The sequence below is a fragment of the Chaetodon auriga genome, chromosome 24, assembly GCF_051107435.1.
Source record: "Chaetodon auriga isolate fChaAug3 chromosome 24, fChaAug3.hap1, whole genome shotgun sequence".
NCBI lineage: Eukaryota > Metazoa > Chordata > Actinopteri > Chaetodontiformes > Chaetodontidae > Chaetodon > Chaetodon auriga.
Genome location: NC_135097.1, coordinates 11,506,430 through 11,532,209, shown reverse-complemented (window position 1 = coordinate 11,532,209; position 25,780 = coordinate 11,506,430). Strand labels below are relative to the sequence as shown.

Here is a 25,780-nt window from a genome sequence, read left to right as displayed (position 1 = left end):
CGTGGAGCAACATCCATTAAGAGTGTTTCAGAAACCCTGCTGGGCCCATTCCCAGAGGAACCCAGGATGAAGACTACTGGTCATGTTGGCATTAGATGAGTGTTTCTGGTTAGCTTACAAGACTGTATCGTCACACACGCTGTCAAAACACACTGTCACCACTAAAAGCCTCCACAAGGAGGAATAAAAACAATGGAATCCCCAGGACAGATGCTGGCATTTCCAGTGCATAACAGCTAAATACTGTAGTCCTCAAAACACGCTACACATGGCAGAGACCTCGCTCTGTGGGCGCCGCTGTAACCAACCTTCTATCCTAATCCTCCTCTCTTTCCTCTCCATGCCTGGCAATTAAACACACAACCAGAGGCATTAAAATATTGGAAGTGGAACTGGGATCTATTTTTGCTGCAGTGTGTACAATCATCAATCAATTAGACTAGTTAATGAGGTACTATCTGCCTGCTTAGTTGTCCTCCAACCCTCTGTCCCCCTCTCTCTTCCTCTTCATCTCACTTCCTCGCTCTCTCTCCTCTCTCGCTCTTAACCTTTTATTGTTGCACTTCATCCCTGAAAACAAATGATCTCTGCTGTAATTGTCTCCAAGCAAGGCCAGCATGCACGGCGCACATACGCACAGTGGTGGAGATACATTTGTCCACGCATGCAGACACACACAATGAGCGCACACAGGCTAGATGAGCTCTGTGAAATCACCCTGCTGTAGCAAATAGATACAGACACTTTGAACTTATCAAGATCTGTGTGTAATATGGTCGCCTGGGGAACACAGCGCACACACCTGCACACACAGAAAAGTGATTTATGCTCAAAGTCCTCCTTCCATTTCTCACACTCAGGCAGTCTCACAAACTCGCTCTCTATGTTTTTTACCACTTGTGCCGCCTTTGACACAGACGCCGCAACACAACAGAGAGGAAATGAGGGCATCTGTGCTGGGACTCCTGTGACTAAACAATGGCCTACGAATGTGACAGTTTCCTGGAGGAAGGTAGCCAGCGTTTGAGTGGATTTGTGTGCGTGTCGTATCGTGCAGAGCAGACACAAAAAGCAGTAAAGAGATACGAGTCCCAAACGGCTGCTGTGCTTGACAATTGACCCACTTGCGCATTAACACACACACACACACACACACACACACACACACACACACACACACACACACACACACACACACACACACACACTTGCTTTCCTCTGCATTGAGAACACCTCATGCCCACTCCCCCAGCTTCTTTTGCACTCACTTCACTCCTCTTCCTCCCAGGCTGGTGTCATGTCAAACCTCTTCCCTCGACATCCTTCACCTGTCTGGTCTTTACACTCTTCTCCTCCAGCTCCACAACAGCTAATGTGATTTGATAGAGCAAGCTACGGCGCTCAGAGGGATGTTCTTTATTTGCGATTTGTGTAGGGAGACAAACTCAGTCATAACAGCTTGCCTTGTTGATGTACTCAGCTGACATACGCCTCCCGAGAAGGCCGTTAAATGTCTCGCGTCTTTGTCTTTAGGACCGTTTCAATTGTCAGATCCTGGTGGGACTGCTAATTAGTGCTTTATTACAGACAGGTGGAACAGCCAGTCAGTTAAGCTTGCACATGTTAAAATCAGGTAGATGTGTTCGTATGAGATGTATGACAAATGAACAGCCTGTTGTCTGCTACAGGCGCCATTCCTTCCTCATGAGCTGGATCCTCATAAGTTATTCCTTTCCCACACTGCAACAAGGTATTTACATTACATTTGCATGTATTTATTGCTTTCTATTTACCATAACTGCCAAAAAAAAAAAAAAAAAAAAACGCCTGTGGAAAAACCTTTGACTGGCAGTGCTGTTAAAGAACAGAATTTGTTTTCCTCCACAAAGTTGCATGGGTGGTATGAAACAAACAACTGAAATGCTTTTTAAGAAGAAAGAAGAACAAAGAGGAAGGAAAAAAGTTACTTTGCAGTACACACACCCGAAAAAATTCAAAGTATCTTCAGGTTTCAGAAAGCCAAATTTAAGGCTCTTTATGACTCCTTTTAAAAGCTACCTGAAAATGAGTTTTGGACCCAAACAAAAGTAAAATAAATAATTAAATAAATAAAAAGAGGCACAGCCAACAGCCCTCTCTGTTTGAAGACAGCTCATGAAAGCATCAAAAACTAGAAAGAGGCAGAGAAAGAAAGAATAGACAGAAAATTATTAAGTCCATTTTTGAAGAGACTTTGCATATTGTACTGCAAACTATCCTTCTGCTTAATCCTAAGGATGGAAATGCACAACTGGGAGGAGGAAAGTAGTCCGTCATTTTTATTAGTCATCCTTCCTACAGCTAGCTCAGAGGCATCTGGTGATTAACCTCTAGATGTCCTCCATTAAATAAATCCAGATAATAATTGGAACAAGGTGTACTTCTACACCATCGATGAACCACCAGCAATCAGCCTTCAGAGAGAATGTTTTAGACTACAAATCCTAATTAGAAAATAATGGCCTTTGAGTACTTAACAGTCTCTGTCAGGACATCCTCGGCCTGTCTTTCAGGAGTACTTTTCCTCCCTTATCTCGTCAGAGGGGAGGGAACTCCTGAAGTAGCTTTTTATTCTAATTCTTCCTCCTTCTCCTTATCTGTGGATGTGATGCTTTGAGATCTGACAATGTCATTCTGATCTTTGCTCTTCTCTTTTCTGCGGGAGGCACACAGTAATAGTCCCTCCAGCTCTCCTCGCCGTCCTCCCTCTTGTCCATACATATCCTGCCTGCCGCTATGTCCACCTGAGCATTTTCTCTACATATAGGGATTATACACCGCCGCGTCCGTCCCTCTCCTCCTTTCATAACCCCTTTCTCCTGCCACAGAGTGTGATAATACAGGCCTAATCCCTCTCTTCTCTCAATCCCTCCGTTGAATGAAAGAAAGGATATAAGCACATTACAAATCTCATTACTAGGCTTTAGGTATGCCTCCGTGCGTGCCTGTGTGGCATACTACTACCTCATCAGCTGCTTACACTAGGTAAGTTGGGGGGTGTGTGTACACAAAGGGTGTCTGCCTACACACTACTTGTTCAGTGCAGCACATGTCTGCGGCAGTGTGTGCGCACAAAGTGTACACGCACGTGTGTTTGCTTCCCTGCTGTAAGAGGAACAGGCAATGATAGCTTTCAACGCAAGATTTGCATAAGTAGACAAGTGGGGGGCAAGCACGGAGAAGCACTCGCTCACATGCACACACAAACACCGCAGATTATTCAGTCCTATTCTACTCCGTTCCGTTCCACTGTGCATGGTTTTTAGATGTCAGATTTGATTAGTTATGCCTGATTATGATTCATATTATTCGCATTATTTTGTTATAAAGTCATGTTTACCGGGCGTGCAGGGGTATGTGCCGAGGCAGTACAGGGTGCTGATAAACATGTCAGATTGATACATCTGACTATTTTCTTGCTGTCAAAAGGAGCAGCTGCATAAATTCATGCCGTTTTTTTTTTTTTTTTTAACACCTAACAAAAATAATACCTTGGAGCGCAGCGGGAAAGGGCAAAAAGTGCATCACTGCAAAACGGCCATAGACAGGCTGTGACATCGAGTCAGATAGGCAAATTTTTCTAGATATTCATTTTTAGCAACATGTTTAATAGTAAAACTGAGCAGTATTTCATAACTCACTGACACTACAGTTAGTGCAGGGGAAAAGAAACCCACAGGGCTCGACACCAGAGACTGTGAGAGGCTCAACAAGCTCATCAAAGAGCCCTGCTTGGCCGTTGGCCTTTCCTGCGAGACTGCAGGGGTGCTGGTGCAGAGCAGGGTGAGAGGCATAGAACTTCTGGCTTCACAAACAATGAACTGCGCCCTCTCAGCGCTGTACTCACAGCTCAGCAGAGCACTCTGGGCCAAAGCCCCTATTCCTCCCCGAGTGCTAAACTGAGCCATTTAGGAAGGCCTTTCCGCCTGCAGCTATCAGACTGTTCGACAGCCCATTTGTCATTTGGTGGGTGCTTTTATCCAAAGTGCCCTACGGATCCACAAGTGTTTACATTTTTAGCATGGCTGCCCCAGGGGAAATGAAACCCCTCGCCTTTGCACTGGCAGTGCCTTGCTAAATTAGTCCAAATGTAAGAAATGTAATAAGGATGATGCAGTGTGATGTTATTATCGTAAAAGTCTGTGACATTTTCTTGTGACAACACTTCTTTTTATAGGTTTAACACAGTATTCAATTATTATTTACAATACACACAACCACAGTCTGAAAGTGTTTATTTATTCCTTTGCTGGAGCTCAGCTGAACAAACTGTATGACTTGCAGTGTAAAATCTCAATTGTTGAAAAGGGTGACTGGGTTGACTGAATAATGGGTGAAGGAGGGTGAGCTGTGCACTGTGATTGGCTGAACTGCATTCACTTGACTTACCCATGGTAACAGGAGGGATGACGGGGTCTGTGGATGAAGGCTTAGCCTTGACTGGGATGGGTGTGGTAGGTCCATTTACCATCACATGACCTACATATGAGTACAAAAATAGAAAACAGAAGTCAGATCCATGTAGAGATTGATCTTTAAGGACAATGAAGAACAAGAAAATAAATAAATAAATAAATCAATGAGCGTTATAAAACAGCAGCCCTGAGGCTGTAGTAAGGATTATGGTCATATTCTGATTTGTGTTCTACATGTGTGAGTTTGATGTATTCAGCACATGTACCAACACATCCTTAACAGTAATCCTCAACCTGAACTGAGTGAAGTGAATCATTGTTACACACTACAGTTTCAATATTTAATATTTAATATAGTGTTGAGCTTCCTCTGCTTTCACCTTAGGCTCAGCAGAAGGCTACTCTACTTATACTGTGTATTCACAGTACTCCTTATTATACTGTGCATATCTGTGTGTGGGCTGATCCTCACCTCTTTGTTAAAATAGTCCTTTCATTGTAAGTATCTGAAAAAAGACCATATTTCACCTCTAGGTCTAAAAAGGTCATACATTTTCCTTCTCTGAGTATGGTATATACTCTAGAGCGGCGATACATTTTTCCGTCCATTGTTTGGACCTCGGGTTACACAACACTGGTTTGAATTTTGAGTCATATGCAAACCGCCTCAACACCTTTTCCATCTCAGGTTATTATCTCCTAACTATAATATTCCTGGAGTAAAGTTACTGGATTCATTATATGCTTCTCAGGCCCTGTTAGCCACCCAAGTTCATAATCCTGTAGTGACAAGCTGGGTTTTTTTGTATTAGAGGACCCTCACTGAAATCACTATGCTCAGCTCAGCTGTTCTATACATTTACTGTCTTACATTTATTATATCATTCCTAATTAAAATGCTCCTGGAAAGCCCCACAAACAACCATGAAATGATAGCAGATGGCGGTAGAAAATATTCATTACAGAGTGACGACAAATCTTTGAACTGGCTCATTAAGCCACTAAGTCCACCTCTGTTGACTGTTTTTACACTGACCCAGGTAGTGCAGGAGCTTCTGGGCTCGGTTCTGAGTGGGCTTCAGGTTGAAGAGCTCCTGGTTCTCGTCGATGAACTGGGTGTCCACGGTGGAGTGGAGGAACTGGTGGTTGGACAGAACATTCTGGAGGAACGGGATGTTGGTCTAGAGATGGAGAGACAGGTGGAGGCTTTTAATTAGTCATCTTCAATGTACATTTTACACAAAGGGTTTGCAAAAACACCTCAACAGAGGTAAATATAACCACACACACTCACACACACACAGAGTATAGAGAAACAAGAGATTCAAGACGATCACTCAGCTCAAGTCCTGTTCTGCAAATTAATGACTTGAAAGAAAAGAAAGCACCTCTTTTGAAGTAAACATCTCGCTTTAAGAGCTCGCCGTTAAACAGACATTTGCGAAAGTGCGCACAAAGCTCAGCTACACACGGGTAAACACACAAATAGTGGCATCCCGAAAACCGCATTCAAATGACAGAGTACGCTAAACGCTGCACAATCTCAGCAAAGAGAGCAGTGGAGACAAATGCACACATGCACACACACACGCACACACACACGCACACACATGGGGCAGAGGGAGAAAGTCAACTGTTGGAAGTAATTACATTCCATTTCTATTTTGCTGCTGTTTGTTTGCCGCAAAAGTATTATCACGCCAATTAAGCTCTCTAAGTAAACAAAGACAGCGAGGGCGAATAAGAGAGAGGAGAGAGATGTAATTGTTTCAGTTAATTTCATGACTTGATTTGTTGTTGATTTCTTTTCACTCTCGTAAGCCCCGTGTTAACAATGTGGGTATGCTGGCGGAAGAGCGAGAGGAAGAGGAGGGAGACTGACCAAAGGGAGGGAAGAGAGAGGGAGATTAGCAGACAGAGAAGCAGAAATGGGGAGCGAGGGAGTGTTTTGGAGGGGCTGAGTGAAAGGAGGATGTGTTAATATATTCTGGGAGAGGCTTTAGATGTGTTTAGCACTGTTTAATGTCCCCAAGGGAGGCTAGGAAGTGAAGGAATGTAAACTGTGTGAAAAGTTTACTAAAAGTGTCTTTGCATATGACCCAAAGTCTTAAGTCCCATTTAAAAGGAAGAAAAGATTTGCCACTCATGACCCAGCATCCCTTTTATTTCTAAAAGCACACAGACCAAAGACCTTGAAATAGTCCAGAAATGTAATATCTGCTAGTCCATAAATAGATCTCTCTGTCAGACACAGACATAGGCGCTAAAGATGCGAAATGCATGTACGCGCACACAAAATATAACCCACATAAGGCCAGAATTTACAACCACAATTTGGGTGTTTAGTTGACAGTCAAGCCCAGAGTGACTTGAAGTAATTGCTGCAACACCATCACTCAGGAATCCCATAATTGGGAGAAGGCAGTTGGGGCAATAAACAAAACACACAGACACACACCTTATTACCAGCACTGAGAGAGAGAGAGAGAGAGAGAGAGAGAGATGTAGATCAATGTGCTCGGGCGAATAACGAGCATGTTGGTCATGCCAGTAGAGCCAGAAGGAGACGTATACAGTAATAACTGAAACAGAGCGAGAGGAGCATTTACATCTGTGCTGTTTTTTTTAGTAGGAGTAGAGAAAAGAGACAGAAAAAGAGGCAACTGTGATATTCCAGAGATTCCAGAGAGAGGGGGGTTACAGCAGGAGAAGAGACCTCCACTCTGTCAATGTGTAGAACTATCAGTATAGAAAACATGGGACAAAACTGTGTACGTCTTTCTAGGCATTCACATTCCCAGCGAGGGTAGATGGTTTCACGTTCTGCACACACACAGAAAAATGACGGCGTTCTCAGCCTCCTGCAACACGGAGGAGTGCTGGAGAGGAGACGCAGAGCCGAGGCATTCATACAGCTCTGCTGCTCTGCAAGGCCTTGGGCTACAAGCTGTGGACCAAAACAGAAATGCATTTCAGCCCAATACAAGAAGTGCTGTATGGCTCCAGAAACCTGTGGCCATCTCATTTCCCTCCATTTATAGCATCTGACAACATAACTCAAGTATGCAGGCCCTCGTCAGCCATATGAAAGCTGGATATTGTCATATTGTACATTTCTGTGAGATCAGATTGAAAGCTCTTAACTTAAAGACAGCCAAAAAGCAAATGTTGTTGGCTGAAGAACACGTCTATTTTACGATAATAAGCAGTGTGAAGATAGATTTAGATTTATTTACACAACAAGCTTTCTTGCTGAGAGTTAAATAAGAGGATTGATATCAATCTCCAAAGAAGAAGAAGAATCACCAGCAGCTAATTATTGGCTTAGCGTGAATAGTGTAAACCAGACTTTATGCCAGGCTAAGCTAACCTGCAGGAGACTAGCATCATATTTATCGTAGCGATGTGGCTTCAACCTTCTCTCTGCAACGAAAGAAATGCGCATTCTTCCCGAAATGTTGAACTATGTCTTAATGCTGGTATGGTGTTTTGGATGCACCTCAGTTTTTGGCAACAGGGATGAAAATTAAGCATTACATTTGTTTTTACTGACAGCGAATACTTTTCTCCATTTGTGCTCCCAGAAGGAAGAGGTCAAAAACAGAACAATGTAAAAAAAATAAAAGAGGAGAAAGTTCTGATTTGTATTTGTTATTTGCTTCTATTTGCTTTCTTTTATCATTATTGGGCCTTGGGGCATTCTGACATTTCACCTGCACCAGTTTGGAATTTTCCCTCATTTCTCTGCGTTTGATGTCATCTTCATCTATAATTTACGAGCGTAAACAAACTTAATAAGTGAGCGTAAGGGGTGAAAAGCAATCAATAGGTATAAATAAAAAAAAACGTGGACAGGCAGAGGCAGAGAGTGAGAGAAACACAAACAGCTGCTATTAATGAAAGACCCCAAAAATAATGGAGAGGGAATATAGACACCATTAATACATGGAGGTTTGTCCTTTTCCTCTCTGCTGTACCAGATCAATGTGCTCATTATCAGGCTGCTCTGTATGCCTGTGGCTACCACACACGCACGCACGCACGCACGCACGCACGCACGCACGCACGCACGCACGCACGCACGCACGCACGCACACACACGCACACACACACACACACACACACACACACACACACACACACACACACACAGTCCCTTTACTTTCTCCTGGCTTTCCCCTAATGATGTGAAAAACACACTAAAAAAGGCCCACACACACTTTGGTCTCTCCCTTTCCACCGCTCAGTATCTCTTATGCATTTTTCTCTCGGTCTTCATCGTGCTCTCGGTGATATCTCTCTCTCTCACACTCACACACTCACACACACACACACACACACACACACACACACACACACACACACACACACACACACACACACACAGACGACAGAGGCCCTTCCCTGATTTGGATGCCCTGTAACAACCGCTTGGCTACAGCTCTCAGAGCTACGCACGCAGCATGCAAAACACACACACTTTCTTGCCAGTGATGATAGTGGCTCCCGCTCCCAAATGCTTTTCAGATTGCAAACACAATCACGCGCACACACACACACACTCTCACACCTTCGAGTACTGTATTAGTTTTAGTGGGAAAGTAAACACGTCTAAATGTGAATTAATGTTCTCACAGGCTCTCGTTTACATACGCCCACACTCTCTATGATAGCAAGCAATTTAACTCACGCACACGAGGCTCAGTATCAGAAGTCGCTGTCTCATTTTGGTGCAAAAGAAATCACATGCACCTTTTTTTTTGGTCTATCCTCCCTTTTAATCCCCCAGCACTTAAAGTCTGCTTTACTGCTCCTCTGACTCGAGTCAGTCCTTATCGCTCTTGTTGCAATCAGCTTTACTGGTGATTGCCAAAGCAGCATCGCGAGGTAAGTATCGATGTCCCGGGCACAATTGCAAACAGCTCAACCCGACCCCCACCTTAAAACTCTGGTTGCAGGGCATCTACTGGTTTCAGGAAGCTCCATTTTAGTTGGACTTCAAGACAAAAAACTCATTATCAATGTCCTGAAATGGTAACATTATCTCAGATGAAGTGCTAAAGTTGTCATCCGACGTCCAAACGCTTCATATAGTTAGAATTTACACCTGACAGTAAAATGCAGTCTGGATGTCTTGGAGGGGGAAAAAAAATATATATCACCTGCTATTTTATGTATTCTCGTTGTCTACAATCTGTCTACACTGGGACTGGATGTCATTTTTCACTTTGCAAATCAGGCGAGTAGGTGGGGTGATGGCAAGAAAGTAAACAAACAGGCGTTACTGTCCAGACTGCTCCTAATTTTTCTGTGTATATAAGGTGTTATAACTCTGAAGTCGCAGGCAAATAAAACACTGCGTCGTGTTCGGAGTTGCTCTGCATGAGGACACTGTAGCACATGGGCATAATCTCTCTCAAGCAATGCAAAGAGGGACGGGGCTGTGTTTACACCGGGCTGAAAATCGAATAAAATGTGAAGGTGGGTTTAACAGATCAGGTCAAATTCTGACTGTAATATGTGATTTATGCCTGTCATGCTTCTAAGAGTCACACATATCCTCTACTTTTGCCTTTGCTTCTAGAGCGCTATAATAAACCCCAGTTATATTCAAGCCTGAAGTCAAGTCAGCACCTTTACTGACACTAATCTGGACTCCAACACTTTCCGTTGTGTAATCCCCTGTACTCCTGCGAGTGTGACCTCTATCACTTCAGACTTACCATCTTCCTACTCACCCTCCATTTAATATCAAGCTTTTTTTTCCCCCCCACACCAGCAAGTTGATACTCGAAACCTTTGGGCTGACTGGAAGTTAAAAGGTGGAGATCCTGGTCAAGGTCAGGGCCAGGGCCTGGGTCAAGCACTCCCCTGCATTATGTCAGAGTTCACTGGGAGTGAAAGGTAAAAGACGAGCTGAAGACCGGGGGCTGTTTTTGTGAACTCTGCAGTGCAGATCGAGTGCACACTGCTTATTATCATCACCGCTCATTATCTGGGATGTGTCAGTATCTAAAGATGCCTTTTGGTTTACAGTAGAAACTGTGGAATAATTATTCATAAAAGAAGGAAACAGAGAGATTTCTGTGGTAGTTTCACCACAGCCCTGCGGCTGGTTGCACATGTGCATTCATGGCTTTCAGATGGCTGTAGAACAGTACAGGAAAAGCTGTCATGTGGAGGCTGTTATCTACTAATCTACCATGTCGCCAGGCTTCAAGTTTTGCACTCGTGGCCGAAGCATCCTGTGAGGAACTGCTGGCAGCTACAGGCGCCGTTTAGATGTGGTGACGTTGTGACTGCTCGTTCAAACACGACAATGGCGGCTCCTATAGAGGTGAGCACAGATGCTGCCATAGCATCAATTATATCAGAGCTGGAGAGTATTTAACGGCACTGAAAGCTTTTCAAATACAGATTCTAGGCCCACCTCTTCAAAAAGCATCTGGACTGACACCGCTTCAGTCTAAATATATCGTGTTGCTTAGCATTTCCTGGTGATGAGCCTTAACCACTATCGCCTTAAGAAAAACAGACTGTTTTGTCAGCTGAATTTATTTCTCGAGGCAAATGTAGAGTTGGTTTATACAAAACAGAGACAAAGACAGTACAGGCGCAGATTTTGAGTTTGAGAAATTTCAACCTCTGCACAGCATTACACACAAATGCACAACACACACACACCTGATCCCAGTCTTCCCCCGAACACAAACACTGCCTCTCTCTGTCACACACAGCCTCCACGCTCCCTCAGTGATTAGGAGTTGAATAGGGGAGCTGTCAGGTCATTCGTCTTTTCTCTCCTCTCCTCCTCTGTCTCCCCTATCCCCATCCGTCACGCCTTAACCACTGGCCCGAACACATAAACAAGATCAACACTCACACGCCCAGAGGAATGAATGCACACGCACACACGCACGTGGACATGTAGGGGACCTCTCGCACTCCTGTCGGCAACGAAGTTACTCAAACAGACAAGAAAACGCACACACACATATACACACACACACAGCTCTGTCTCTTACATCAACTCAAAGGCAGCAGCAAGCAAAGGCGAGCAACCTCAAGCAAATATTTACAATGGAGGACTCTCAGTAACCACAAAGCAACGTTCACGCACACGCAGACGGACTCGGTGTCATGCCGCTGAGATGTTCTGGGCTCAGCCGACTGCTGATTTTGTGACAGGCTGCTGATTGCTTTGTTAGAGTATCAGCAGGCCAGACACCGTGTGTATTTGTTTCCGCTGTTCTCCGTGTGGGATCAGTTCACGTACATCTGCTAATGTGTCCGAACGCAGACTGAGCGGGTCAAGGCGGCGGCACTGATGAGCACGTTCTGTGCCTCTTTCCCATTTCCTCTCCTACTTCAGCTCCAAGGTCAGGCCTTAATTCTCTGCTCTGTTTCTCTGCCCTTTAATTTTCTCCTCATTTCCGTTTGATTAAAGTAGCCCATGACTATTCATCATGACAACCATCTTCATTCAATTTCAGTGGCCTTTACAGCCATGAAATACACTCGGAAATGTTTTTACTGCCAAAGCAACGGCGGTCTGAATACTTCATCTCTCTCACACACTCCTGTCTCACAGCTCCCCATTACAAAGATAACAGATTCCTGCATGACTATTTCATGGCTGCGCCGAAAAATTAAATCTGGCATCAGTGTTTGACATTTGCCACGGGGCTTTTTCCTCAGTGAAATAAAAAATCTGATTGGTGATCTTTCCAGTAATAACTCCTATCACTGCTCCACGCCAGAGCAATTTGCACCTCCCAGTTCATCTGGGGAGCTGTACCCAGAAATATCTCCACTGTAAATAAGCTCATAGGGGATGAAGAAGTCTGACAAAATGGGATTTAATGAATGGACAAAGGTGGTTTAGCGTGCGTGCATCTGTGTACCTGAGGTTTCATGAGACACAGTCCATCAGCTTTGATCCCTTATGTGTTCCTGGAAGACTTCAAACAGCTACAGAAAGGAACGAGAGCGGGAAGGAAAAGTAATCTTAAAGTTTTGTGATGTGTCAGACACAGACTTGAACCTCAGTCATGGGAGGACATTCTTACTGTGCCTCAGCTGCCTCTCCTGAGTTGACTAGGACCCCTGGCCGTGGGGCTGAACTTGCCAGACATCCTAGACAAAGGATGTCCCTGGGGAAGTGCAACAGCTACTACACTGTTGTCAAGATATCTGCAGCATGACTACAGTGTTCAATAGCGGAGCAAACCTTTCAGAAGTGAAGCATGAACAATAAATAACTCCTGGAGTCAGTTTCCAAAGAGCAAAGGCTTTGCTCTAAACTCACCAATTTGCCCTGATGATCAATACTTTACAGAGGACACGTTCACTGCAGAGGCGCTGGCTGGTTTGTCAGTTTCGCCACGAGCAGTAGTCTAAAGAGTAAATGCTTTGCAGCTACGACATATGATGTGTTTTAAGTGAAAGGGACTGACAGCTTTTCTCAGGGCGCTCTGAAATATAGGTAGAGCTATAACCACTTTACATGTCAGTCCCAGATGATTCATTGGGTTTGCCAAAGTTCACGCGACTCTCCAGGGGACAGCTAAAAGTAATTCTGGGACATGTAGGAAGCTGAAGCAGATGACATGATGAGGCAGAGTAAAATGACAATTTATTTTTAAATATTGTTAAAATAACCACACAAGACTACTTAGCCATAACTAATATATGCTGTGTTTTCCTTGTGAATCATCTGCTATCAACAAATGGGCTGCTGAACTAAATAACCAAAGGCCTTCTAAGGCTCTTTCAGGACCCGGAGACACAAGCTTATTAAAAAAGATAGCCACTTAGTGGTATTTTGGGAATCCTTAAGCAGTAGGCCTGTGACGCATTAAATGAGTCGTGGTGTACTCCAAACCCGCCGGGTGTCGTCTCAGACTCAGTTAGCAGGTGTTCCGTCTTCTGAGCCAATTGTCCTTGAATTTGCGAATGATCGTCTCGGTGTTAGTATGTTGCAGAAAGGGTAAGAAATACGAATACAAAGTCAGGACTGAGGCCATGTGTGAAGGCACTGAAGTGTTCCTGACTCCATGTAGTAATGTCCTTTATGCAATCATGTGTTCACAAAGTGGTGAACCTGAATCATGATACTTGTTACCTGTGGATTGATCCAAACAGGTCTACTGTTGCTCCTGTCCCAACTTGTATCAAACCTGTTGCTGCATCAAATTCAGAAGATATTTACAAAAATCAATGAAGCTGATGAGGTCAAACATTAAATATATTGTCTTTGTACAGCGACATTATCTTTAATCGCTGAGTTGATATTTGGGAAAATCAACAACTTCCCCCTTGTAAAAAACAAAATAGAAACCACTGAACCAGAGCTCATCCAGAGAGATTTGAAAACGCAGCAGGGGATCTTCAACCTTTTACAGCCTGGGGAGAACATTAGGAATTCATAGTTTCACTCTTGGGATCCCGGCTCAATAAACCCTATCACTACCCCCGATCACGTGGCCATGCACCAGAAGCAGAACTGGAACCTATTTGGTCTAGAATTATAGTATAAACTCGTGTTTTACAACAAAAACAGCTCTGCTATACAGATTACAGAGAAGAGCACTTTCCAGGCAGCGTGATGAATTTCATGCTGAATCACTTTAGTCCACTCTTTCAGATTACTGTCGGCAGATAAGCTTCGGGCGGTGGGTTTTGATGGTAGCTAGTTCTAAGAACAGTTCTTCTGGTCGACACTAACTCATGTCAGTGGATACTTGTTGACCTGTCAGAAGTGAGACATCATTTTTTTTGTTTTGGGGTTGATGTGCAGTCTAATCTGTTCTCCACCATCAGCTGTGCAGCAGGGTTCATACGCGATACACTGCAATTGCTAACTCACCACCAAGAGACAGTGGTTTATTTATAATGAAGAGACTCACAGCATGCTGGGATAGATTAAAGCTTTTGAAAATGTTTTTACCTCAGGAATGAAACATGAAACTCGCTGTGACCTCACAGAGAGTGCAGACCCAGGGTTAGATAACAACCAAATGCACCTCATTACCAATTACCTGCCAAAAAAAAAAGATTTTCCTTCCTTTAACTGTCACGATCACTTGATTATTAAGAAGCAAATATATGTAACAACTGTCAGTTTAACTCTGGCTATAATTATCATTTAAAATCATCATCCACTGATGTTAAAAGCAAATCTGCAATGGACGTTTCAGCCTAAAACCTTACTTTTATTTCACTTCTTCATTGTATTACCATTCATTAATAGACTGCTTACTGATGACATCAAATTACTTCTACCTGGTACGCTACCCAACAATGGCAGTGACTCATTTTGGTTCCTGAGTCACAGTTTAAAGAGATCAGGAGCTATGCTATTTCAGTAAAGAGCAACAAGCGGTGGCTTTCTGGTTTTCTGCGTGAGGCCACGGTTTGAACAGCTCGAACAGTCAGATAGAGGAACAGCGAAGTAAAAATAGAAATCAACCGAGGTCTAAAAACACCAGCAGACTAGTATATAAACCCTAAAGGTGCAGCACACATAAAAGCAGCTGCATAGCAGAGACAAACTGCAGGAAATGAAGCAAAAAAGCTGCCATAATGCTGCCAGAGATGACTCAAGTGGTGACTTTCAACTCCAGGTCCTATACAAATACTGTTACCCTTTGCCAGTCTAATTTTTGAGTAGTGTGCACTCAAAAATATATTGAATCCCTCCCTCAAGGATGCATTCACGTCACGTTTCTGCTGAAAATGTTCTCTCAGTAGCAAACATTTTCCCACATTAGAGCAGGTTGAGGTGTCCATGAAACATAGGACCACTGCATGTGCGCAAAACGGGGCCTGAGAGAGGCGTACGCCACTTCCCACACAAAAGTTGTGATCTATAAAAACAAACTTGATGAGAACGTTCAGAGCTGTATATAAATACTGACCCATGTGAAAATGGCAACACAGATGGTGAGGTGGTGAATCGAAGCCAGGCGGCATAAATCTAATTTGACTTAATATCACATTAATTATAGATCCACATTATCACAAACGTTCAGACCAGCAGGGTTATTTGTACTTCTGCTTTCAGTGAGCCATTACTTTCCATAAGCACCTTTCAATCTGAAGGATACAAGTCAACTCAAGTCTTAAAGTCAGTGCGCTCAGTGTTTCGTCAGCACAGACCCTGAACGCAGAGGAGAGGGCCTGTATGGTAATAAAATGATTATCATCAGTAGTGTAAAAGCAAGATTATGTCAGATAGCAGATAGTCAGTGGTTTCCAGTAATGTCTGTTAATACCATGCATATCACCAAGGATGATTCTGGTTCTTATATAGAGCTTTTGTCAGTAAAACTGTGCAGTGAATGCGCCGTCAGGCACACAGAGCACACTGGAGACATGGTGGCAGCTGCCACAAACACTTCCCTCAGTATTGAGGTTATTTGTGTTTCCAGTGGCATGGGCTCAGGTCTGCCCTTGCCCCCACCAGTGGGAGGCAATTCTCTCTCTCTTATTTTTTTTTTTTTGCCTCCGCTGTCAGATCCGACCACTTTTAATTTCTGGGTCCACCTCACACACAAACACCACCACCTTCTTCTTGATCAGCAGGCTTGTTATTATTCATCAACATTCATGTGGTGCTTTGCATTGACCATTTAAAGTGGAATGGGCTGCATATGAGGCTGAGCCACACGTGCACATTTCCAGGTGGACTGTGGATTTATAAAGGGAACACAGTCTGCAGGTGTGTATACACACAGTCTTTTTTTTTGCGCACATGTGCACTTTTAGTATGAATCCTGCTCTGTTTTATCAGTGAGAACCCTGGTTGGATATTATGATGACAGCAAGCCAACAACAAACCACGAAGAAAATATTCTTGGTAAGCAGTCACAAAGCAAATCTGGCCCTAACGAGAAAGTAAAATATGAAAAATTGGGTGACATAATTCATGTGAAATTAGGATAGATTTCATCTTCCAGTTAATACCTTCTCATCTTTCTCCCTAATGCAATAGCCCACATTTCAACGTGCACATTGTAGAAATTAAGGACAAATTGTGTAGTTAAGTAGCTTTATTCTCAATAAAAATGTCTCTTTCCATTTTGAAAAGGGTGTTTCAAAAGCACTGACACAAACATCTACCATGAATGTCATTATTACCTCAGGGTTACTCCAGGTGACAGACCCAAAGGGCACCCAAAGAGGCTTCAGAGAGTCACATGTTGTTTATTAGAGATCAAAGTAAAGCAGCTTCCCTCATTCGGTGAGGTGTTAGTGAATAATTCAATTCAACCGCTTTCCATTTACCACCGTGGTAATGGTCCAAGTTTGTCAAAGTAATGCATCTCATCTAATGTGCTCTCTGTATCGATGACTACTGTCAGTAGTGAGAAGGTGATTCATCCGTGTATCCACACTAATAAACACTGAGCAAAGACAGCCAGACTCCTGCCTTAAAAGCTAACCAAAATAGAAATGTTGACTCAACCAACAGGGCCGTGTTTTAATCCTTCCCTTCCATCTATGGCTCCACATGATGCCTTTAATCCTAAACACCCATAGTCTCTATTTCCAGGGACTAGGGGAGCCCAGAACACCAAATGACTAATAGCCGCCTCTTATTTACGGAATGTGCTATAACTGTCGAGATCTTCTCAGCACAGAACATCATGCATTATTTATCTAAATATTTTTATAGCCTTATCATGGCTGCCTGTGATTTAGTCAGTATTTATAGGTTTTCACATTTGGTTTTTTAATGCTGTTTGATCAGGGCTGCCGCTCCTCCTCCTGCCACAGTGTGTGTGCATGTGTTCATATCATGTGTATGTAGGGCTCATGTGCGCTGACCGTGGTGCTGAAATGGCTCTCTGGCAGCAGAGCCTCCCAAAGTTACAGACCTTTATAAGCCTCAGCAGCGTGGAGAGAGCAGGTGAAAAATGGGCTACGTTCCATTTAGTTCTGCCGGTGAGCCGGCGCGAGCGCCACCAGGGCTCTGCCACTGGCAAACCTGCAGCACTGACTGCAGCCAGTTATTAATGTTATTAGCTACACCTGCATTTAACAAGTCAGAATGTCCCACTGTGAGAAGGGTCTATTAGCTATGTTTACGTGCACACTCAATAATCATATAACATGATTACGGTGGCAGTGTGACTGAGGTGGAGCCCGTGTAAACAACATACTCTGATTCTGTTCAATTATTCTCAGTCAGAATAAGCTTAATCGCAGCAATTTTAGCTGCTTTATTTAAGGGCATTTCAATCCTGTAACCACCTTAATCCAGCGTTGACTCTCGATCGTTTTAATAGCATTTTGCGACGTGATGACACACACGGCGAAGACGTCAGCCGGCGAGACACTCGAGTGTGCTCTTCCACTGCATTGTTCTGACGAGCGCTCTCCAGGCGACAAACAAACTTTCTGTGCTTCAAGAGCAATTTGCGGCGTGGCACATCTCTCTTTGGGGAAAACATCTTTGAACATGCTCTACAATGTTGAAAAGCAGTGTTTTAGTGCAGTGTTCAAACAAAGATAGCCACAAGGCTGAAAAACAAAACAAAACAAAAACGGCGCCCCAAATCACAAACTAATTAAATTAATAGAATAGTTCCATATGCAAGGCGTAAAATAGCTTTCTTTTGACTAGGTCTTCACTCAATATAAACTACAATCTGATAATTAAATGCATGCACATTCGCCAAGGCACTCCTTCTGCAACACACACAGACACACACCCCCAACAGAACTAATGCCAAGAAACCGCAGCTCATTTCAGGGGAAACAATCAACAAACAAAATCTCATTTGCAATCTTTCCACTTGCACCTCCCCAGCTTTGTAATTCAACATTTAACTGCCTTTTTCTAACAGCCCATTGCATTTCTGTATGGTCCCATTTCTGGAGACACACACACACACACACACACACACACACACACACACACACACACACACACACACACACACACACACACAAACAGTGTTATTACTCGCCTCTGATCCACTGTCTGTTATTTCCACTCTGAACTCCAGCAGCACGTAATGTATTAAAGCCGCTCACTCCTGGAAACATTTGGATTGCACTTTGTTTTTTTTCTTTCCTCAAACCAACGTGTCCCTGAAGTCATTTCTGCCCCGCGTCTTTACGTCTGAGCGTATCTGTCAAGGTTTCATACTTACAGCAATGTAGACAAATGAGGCCTAGTGTGTCTTTCTCGTACCTCACTGCTGGTAGAACGGTCTGCCAGCAGTAACTGGGAAATCATTCGGAAAGACGATTGCTAATGCAGAGGAAATAACTAAAGCACAATGACATGCAAACGATTCCAAGAGCAAAATGAGAGGGCGGAGTTGTGTGACTGTGGTGTGTGTGTGTGTGTGTGTGTGTGCGTGCGTGCGTGTGTGACTGTGTGTCTGCCCTTGTCTCTCATTATCCCCAGATTGAGACAAATAGCGGGAGATCTGCCCTTCGATCTAAACCTCCACGCCTTTTACCCCTGACATCAATGGCGAGCAAGTGCGTGTGCATGTGTGTTTCATTTAGCCTTGTGAGGGGTGTGTGTCCAGCGGCAGGGTGTGCGTGTCGTGATTTGTGTGACATTATCGCGTGTTTGTGTGTGCAATCAAGCGATCATTGCCAATCTGTGTGTGTGTTATGTGTTGGTTGCAAATAGATTGTGTGAAATGCATCCTCCATGTGTGCCCATGTGTGAAGTTTGTGTGTGTGTGTGCGTGCGTGTGGGTGTGTGTGTGTGAATGGAAGCATTTGACACACTGGTGATTATGTGTGACATGTTTGTGTGCACAGGCGCTCGCTGAGTGCATTTGTTTTTGTGTGTTTCAGTGTTGCCTATATTTAGCCAGTGTGTCTCACAAACCCACTGTGACTCATTTATACACATGCACACACGCACACACAAAATTTGCCTTCACACACTAACAAACCAGTCGAATGACACATAAACGTTAAGGGGAGGTGAGGCGGTTCATTTAGGCTGCTTTTTTAATTCAACGCAAAGATTCAATTCCTCAAAATCTCAAATGTTCTTTCTCTCTCTCTCACACACACACACTCACACTCACACACACACACACACACACACACACACACACACACACACACTAGAATACACTGCAGTTGGCATGGACCTGTTTTTCAGCTGCTGTCAGGTTCTGTTTTTTGACTAAAGCTGCAAACTTTTCATGCCATGCCTGTCTGTTTTCTGTTTGTTGCTAGCCAGCACCCATGACAGGCAGCCTTCAGAAAAACACTACTGCAGCTGCTTTCCTTCCTGTCTTTGAAATCTGCCGCATTCAAGCACACTTCAAGTGAAGCCATGATTATGAGATTGAAGTTGTCCTGTGGAATTTCTTGTAAACAAGGTCAGGCATAAATCCTGCATCAAGCGTCTTGCATGTTGACTTGCTAGCAGTCTTCTTCTACTTTGCCTTTGCCGCATTTCTCAGCACATTGCTGCCACCTGTGGATCATGTGAAACCATTTATTAAACCATCGCATCACCGGCGTGGACATGCATGTTTGCCTTGTGCACGAGTCAAACTAAACAGGCACTCGCTCCATTGCCTACTAAAAGGTCAAAAGCTCCATGGAATACTTTTAAATTGCTAAATCTCAGCTTTAAAGGTCCACATCAACAGTATATGGCTCACACCTTTTCTGCACATTTCTCTCTTGAAAGTCAGCACTTAAACCTCATGGTCACTGTTTCATTTCAATTCAAGTGTGCTGGAGTAAAGAGCAAAAAAGCGTCGATGTGCAAATGCTTAGGGTCATGACTATTTTAAACATGTTTGATGTAAACTCACTTCAAAGCTTAGTATTCAGCTATCTGATCCCTGAGCTACAGCAAGGAAGGGGAGCGGTCACCCACTAATCACAAGGTTGGGGGTTTGGACTCTCCGCCGAAAACTGAACCCCGCTGGCAGCTGTGCCCTCAGTGATGAGCGGGTGGCAGCTTGTGTGGGAGCCTCTGCCGACAGTGTATGGATGTGTGTGTGAATGCTGGCTTGTGTTGTGAAGAGCTTTGAGTGGTCAGTAAATAAATGGTCCATTTACCATTTATCACATATGTATCGCTTATCATCTGCTTCAGTGTTTGCATGCAACTGAGTGAGCTACATAAATACTTGACATCGAGATGTTTCCAGGTGGTCGACACCCCCGGTGACTTCACCAGTGAACCAATTTGTAATGAAATCAATCAATCAATAAATAAAGGCTCGATGGATTTGTCCAGCCCAGGGTCGGTAGGCCAGCTCCCCCTGCAACTGTTTTCACTTTGAGGACTAATGTGGCCTGACCGAACCAGAACAGGTCTGCCCTCTTCCTGATTAAGCGCAGCATTCCTCAGAATGAACTAAAAGAGATCCTGCCAATCTCTCTGCTTCGCTCTCCGTCCTGGGGAGAAAAAGAATTTCCCCTGCGCACTTGGCTCTAACACGACTCATCTGTGGTCACAGGAAATGCTCTCAGGACATGACTCTGACCTGTGCCTCGCATACTGACGGCTGCTTGACATTTAACTGATGAGGAATGCAATTATATCCACAGGTAGACTGTGATTTTCCATGAATTATACATGTAACATAATATATATAAACTAACAAGCTAGTCAATAATGAGATTTTCTCCTGACTGGTGAACTCACTACATCCATCACCCAGCAGTAGGTCATGTTAGTTTATTTCATTCAGCAAGGTCACTCTGCCTGACGAGGGGACGGGGTGCCAAACCACTAGAGGTTTGATTAATTGTGAATCAACGAGCCATAAAGCCATGTGCTGTAAACGAGATACGATTGGGCGAAATGATATATCAAACTTCTCCTTGCTGGACCTTGCTTTGAGGGAGGTCTGGCTTACTAGTTTAAAAATACGCTGGCCCACAGCAGGAGGGGAAAAAAAAAAAAAAAAATGGAGTGACAGTAAAGAGGGAGAAGGCAAGGGATAAAAATAAATTCAAGAAAGAAAAATGGAGTTGCATGGAAGTGGGATGAGAGGCAATGCTTGAAAGGCAGAGATAAGCAGGGAGGAGAGGCGCAGATTTGAGAAATATTTACAAGACGGAAAAGTGAATGAAGGACAAAAATGGACTCCAGGGTGGAAATTGGGATGAAAAAGCAATTCACCCGTAACACAACCAAATCTCTGTCCCTGGCCTCTTTTTTTTTTTGGGTGATTGTGATGATAAAACGGACCTGCGCACATGTAAATATTGGAAACAACATCGAATATCTCTGCCGTTATAGGTTCTGCTTGAGTAGTGGGACGCGCACACACATACACACATATACACACATACACACACAGACGGTTTCCATTAAACGGCTATTTCCAGCAGCTATCGGCGCGGCGGGGAAATCAAGCGCTCGACCACCGTTTGAAGTCGTATCAGCTACACTTGTTCCTATCGCCATGCTATCACTCCATCCACTCCTCGCTTCCATCCCTCACTAACCCCTCTCTTCCTCACTTATCTCCCTTACGCCCCCAGAGATCCTCGGCCTCCTCTCTCTCCTCCACCTCTCTCTGCTCACACCACGCCACTCATGTGCTCACTCTTAATCATCCTGCTTCGCTCCCCCTGTCATCCCGGTCTGACCCAGTGTTGCTTGAGGCACGGGGAGCTTCACTTTTCGCTGTCATACCAGCCGTCTTTTATCTCCTCCTCTTCCTCCGTCTCTCTTTCCGTCTCCTCCCTGACCCGATCAGTGGCACTCACATCCTTTACTTGAGCAAAAGAAGTTATAACACGGTGGCTAAATAATTAGCAACAAGTAAAAGTCGGATTAAAAACTGGACTCAAATTAAAGTAAAGACGTCGTCACAAAAATGTACTTTAAGTATCAAAAGTAAAACTTTTGGGGCTCTTGCAGAGGTTGAAGTGTTACTGTATCACAGCATAATTAAGTGTAAGTGTCAGATCTTCCATCCCCCATTGGACAATATTAGCTTTTCCTACAAAGGCAGTACTTGTTAGTCATTGTTGGATTTGGGCTTTTTTTTTTTTTTTTAAATGGGATTTGTTGTCATTGAGAAACACACACGATATTAGCAGCCTTGTTCTTTAACAAACAACTTCAGCTGCATGTCAGCTCTGCGGCTGGTCGAGGTGGAGCTCCTCTAACTGCTTTGGACACTGATGCAATACAACAAGGTGTCAATATTTTATGAGCTGGACGTACGTTTGTAAAATCTTAATCTGCACCTCAAATCTGAACTGAAGTGGAGTGGAGTGCTTGAGTCAGTGTCCTTAGTTACTTTCCATGACTGCCCTCCATTATTGTACTCCTCCTCCCTCTCCCCTCCCCTATTTTCGCATCTACCCCTCCTCTCTCCCTCCAGTCCCTCATTTCTCCTCACCGTCCCTCTTCCTGCCCCTACATGATTCCTCTCTTCTCTCCCCCCCCCCCCCCCCCCCTTGACCCCCCCCCCCCTCATCTTCATGCCTCGCTCTCGTGCACTCTCGCTCCCTCTCCCTCTCAGTCCGATGGTTGACGCTGCCGGAGACAGATCACAGTCCTCCTCGTCGGGAACCACACACTCTTCTCCACTAGCTGAGGACACAAGTAAGCCAAAGAAAGCGAGGAAAAGGGTTGGATAAAGATGCAGATGAATGGATAAATGAAGAGGAGAAGTGACTGAGTGGAGGCAGGACAAGTAAAGGGAAAAAAAAAAACTGGAGAAAACCTCCCTGAAGGAGAGAGGAGATTTCTAAAAATACATGCCAGCTTACTCCCTGCATTCTGTTATTTTCTCTCTCTCTTCCTTCTTTTTTGCTGTGTCCCCTCCTTCATCCAGTACCTGTTCTGTGGGATTAACATGACTTAAAATTCAATCAGCCTACAGCCTGACGGAAGAGCGACAGAGGAGGCAGACAGAGCGCTGCAGCTGTCGAGACCGAGTGAGGGGACGACCAGCGGGAGGAGAGAGAGAGAGAGGAGGGGGGGTAGGCAGTGAGAGACAGAGATAGAGAGGAGAGAGAGGGAGAGAGAGAGAGATGGGTGTTTTTCCACAGAGCTGAGACAGAGAGAGAGCCGCGGAGACAGGGAGATGTGGCGGTTTCCAGGGGTTGCGGTGGAATGATCCGGAAAACAAGGTTAGTAATTCCACCTTTTTATCTAGCGGGGTAGCGGAGGGCAGAAAGAGGGGAAAGGACATGGTTAGATAAGGATGAAAGAGCCGGGAGAAGAGGACAGCAAGTAACTGCATTGTGCTTTTGAAGTAGCAAAGTGAACACCGGAGGAGAAGAAGCAGGTGGACGGGAATGGAAAGAACAAAATGAATCAAGGATTTTCAATAGAAATCAGGAAGGGGGGGAAGAAAAAAGGCTGCATATACGTGAGCCGCTGCAGCGATGTACATATACACACTCCACAGAACACTCACAAAGAAACACACACAGAGTGAGTGCACAGCTTTAGAGCAAGATAATGAGATTGTCTTCTTAAAGGTGTCGGCTTGTGGAGTTTGATTGACGGGCCAGAGTGGGTGGGGTGGAGGGTGGGGGGGGACTTTTGAACTGTCTGACATTCATGGCACTGATCAATAGCCCAGTTGTTTCATTAGACTGTGTGTGTGTGTGTGTGGGGCTGGAGAGAGAGCAAGAGTGAGAGCGAGAGCCGTGCAGAGGCTGCGTGTGCTTGCAGGAGAGTATCACTGCATGACTACTTCGTGGATATGTGCGTGGTGGTGGTGGTGGTGGTGTGCGTTGAAGCATGCATGAATGTGCTGCATGGCCGCGTGTGCGTGCGTCTGTGCTCCTGTGAGTATGCGTGTGAGCAAGAACAACCCAATGCAGCCTGCTGCGAGGCGTTAAGAGGGTCTCAGAACTATCGATTGTCTTTGACAGACAGGTGAGACGGGGAGGGGGAGGAAGAGGGGAGTAAAAAAAAAAAAAAAAAAAAAAAAAAAAAATCAGGGATGGCAAGAAGGGGAGGGGGATTTAAAGAGGCCATAAGGCAAGAGTGAATGATCGACAGCGGACGCTGTGGAAAGAGGGATGGATGGAGATATGTGAGGGGAAAGGGAGGTCAGGTGGAGGAGAGAAGGGAGGATGAGACAAAAATAAGTGATAATGGATTCAATCCAGTGTGATTTATGTGAACACACACACACACACACACACACACACACACACACACACACACACACACACACACACAGAGTAAAGGAGGCATTAATGGAACACGTGCAGTGCACACAGTTCATTCTCTCTCATGTTTCTCCTCATTTGCAGGTTTCTAGCCATCCCACCATCGCTCCAGCACACTCCAAAAAACCTCCTTTTCTGCACCTCCTGCCAAGGTCATCAATAAACAACTGACTCAATGTGGGAGAGCAAACACGGGACGCACTGTGTAGAGTGTGGAGAGGCCCTGTGACACGCCCTGGAAATCACACCGGGAAGTGAGGGATGAGAGGAAGAGGAGGGGGAAGAACACTAAACGTGTGAAAGAATGCAGCAATTGGAGAGTAAGCCAGATGAATAAATAAGAAGAGAGGGGCTTTATGAGTGAAAAGGAGGAAAGAAAAGGAAAGAGGGAGCGAGAGAAGGAGCAGAAGGAGGAGAGAGGAAAGGTGGAGATCGCCACCAACTCCAGGATTCTTATTCTCTGTTGACTGAACTGCTCCAGATACAGAGAGAAGTTGAACACAGCCATGAGGAAATCATACCAAAACGCCATAAATAGGATTTCCAGTGAAGTGGATACGTGGATTTCTTCTCAAACTGAGGTCTCTATTTTGGAATACCGCGCCGGGATCGAGCGAGTAATTCTGGATTTTCCAGGTTTTCTTCATCTATAGAAGCCTAAGAGGATATTGTGGGATTGGAATTTCTGCAACTCTCTGGTTTTTCTTACACTGACCTACATCCGCCTCCTTTTGATGTGTGAGGGGGCGTGCGAGTGTGAAGGGGAGTAGGACAGGTTTCAGCACAATCACACAACCCCCCCACCCCCCACCCCCCCATCCCCACACTGCTGGCCCAACGAAAGGAGAAACACCTGGGGCGAGATCTGTGCTAAACACAAACACACACACCCACACGCACATATAAACCTGGATAACATGTGGAGCTGATTCGGATTATAGAGCCGCACAGACGGAAAAGGTAACGTTCGCGCAGTTTCAAACACACACTCAAATACACACACACACACACACACACACACACACACACACACACACACACACACACACACATTCTTTGGCATATATATTGGCCCGGTAAAGGTGGATCCATGTTTGCATGGTTAGCGCTCTTGTGCTGAATCATTGAGCACATAAACGTGGTGAACACCAGCCCTCACTGTGACTGGG

At 44.6% G+C, this 25,780-nt stretch overlaps 2 protein-coding genes across 2 annotated transcripts in view; one reads left to right on the top strand and one right to left on the bottom strand.

The window, feature by feature from the left end:
- Positions 1–25,780, bottom strand: part of LOC143316916 (pyruvate carboxylase, mitochondrial-like) — a 252,944-nt gene that overhangs the window by 49,399 nt on the left and 177,765 nt on the right. The window contains exons 13-14 of the mRNA XM_076724720.1: positions 5,491–5,635; positions 4,429–4,518 (exon numbers count right to left, since the gene is read on the bottom strand). Coding sequence (XP_076580835.1) covers positions 4,429–4,518; positions 5,491–5,635 — 235 coding nt within the window. The remainder of the gene's footprint in view (positions 1–4,428; positions 4,519–5,490; positions 5,636–25,780) is intronic.
- The window catches only part of LOC143316725 (leucine-rich repeat and fibronectin type-III domain-containing protein 4), a 38,106-nt gene continuing 35,266 nt past the window's right edge, over positions 22,941–25,780 (top strand). The window contains exons 1-2 of the mRNA XM_076724340.1: positions 22,941–23,555; positions 24,696–25,571. The gene's annotated coding sequence lies outside the window, so the exon portion shown is untranslated. The remainder of the gene's footprint in view (positions 23,556–24,695; positions 25,572–25,780) is intronic.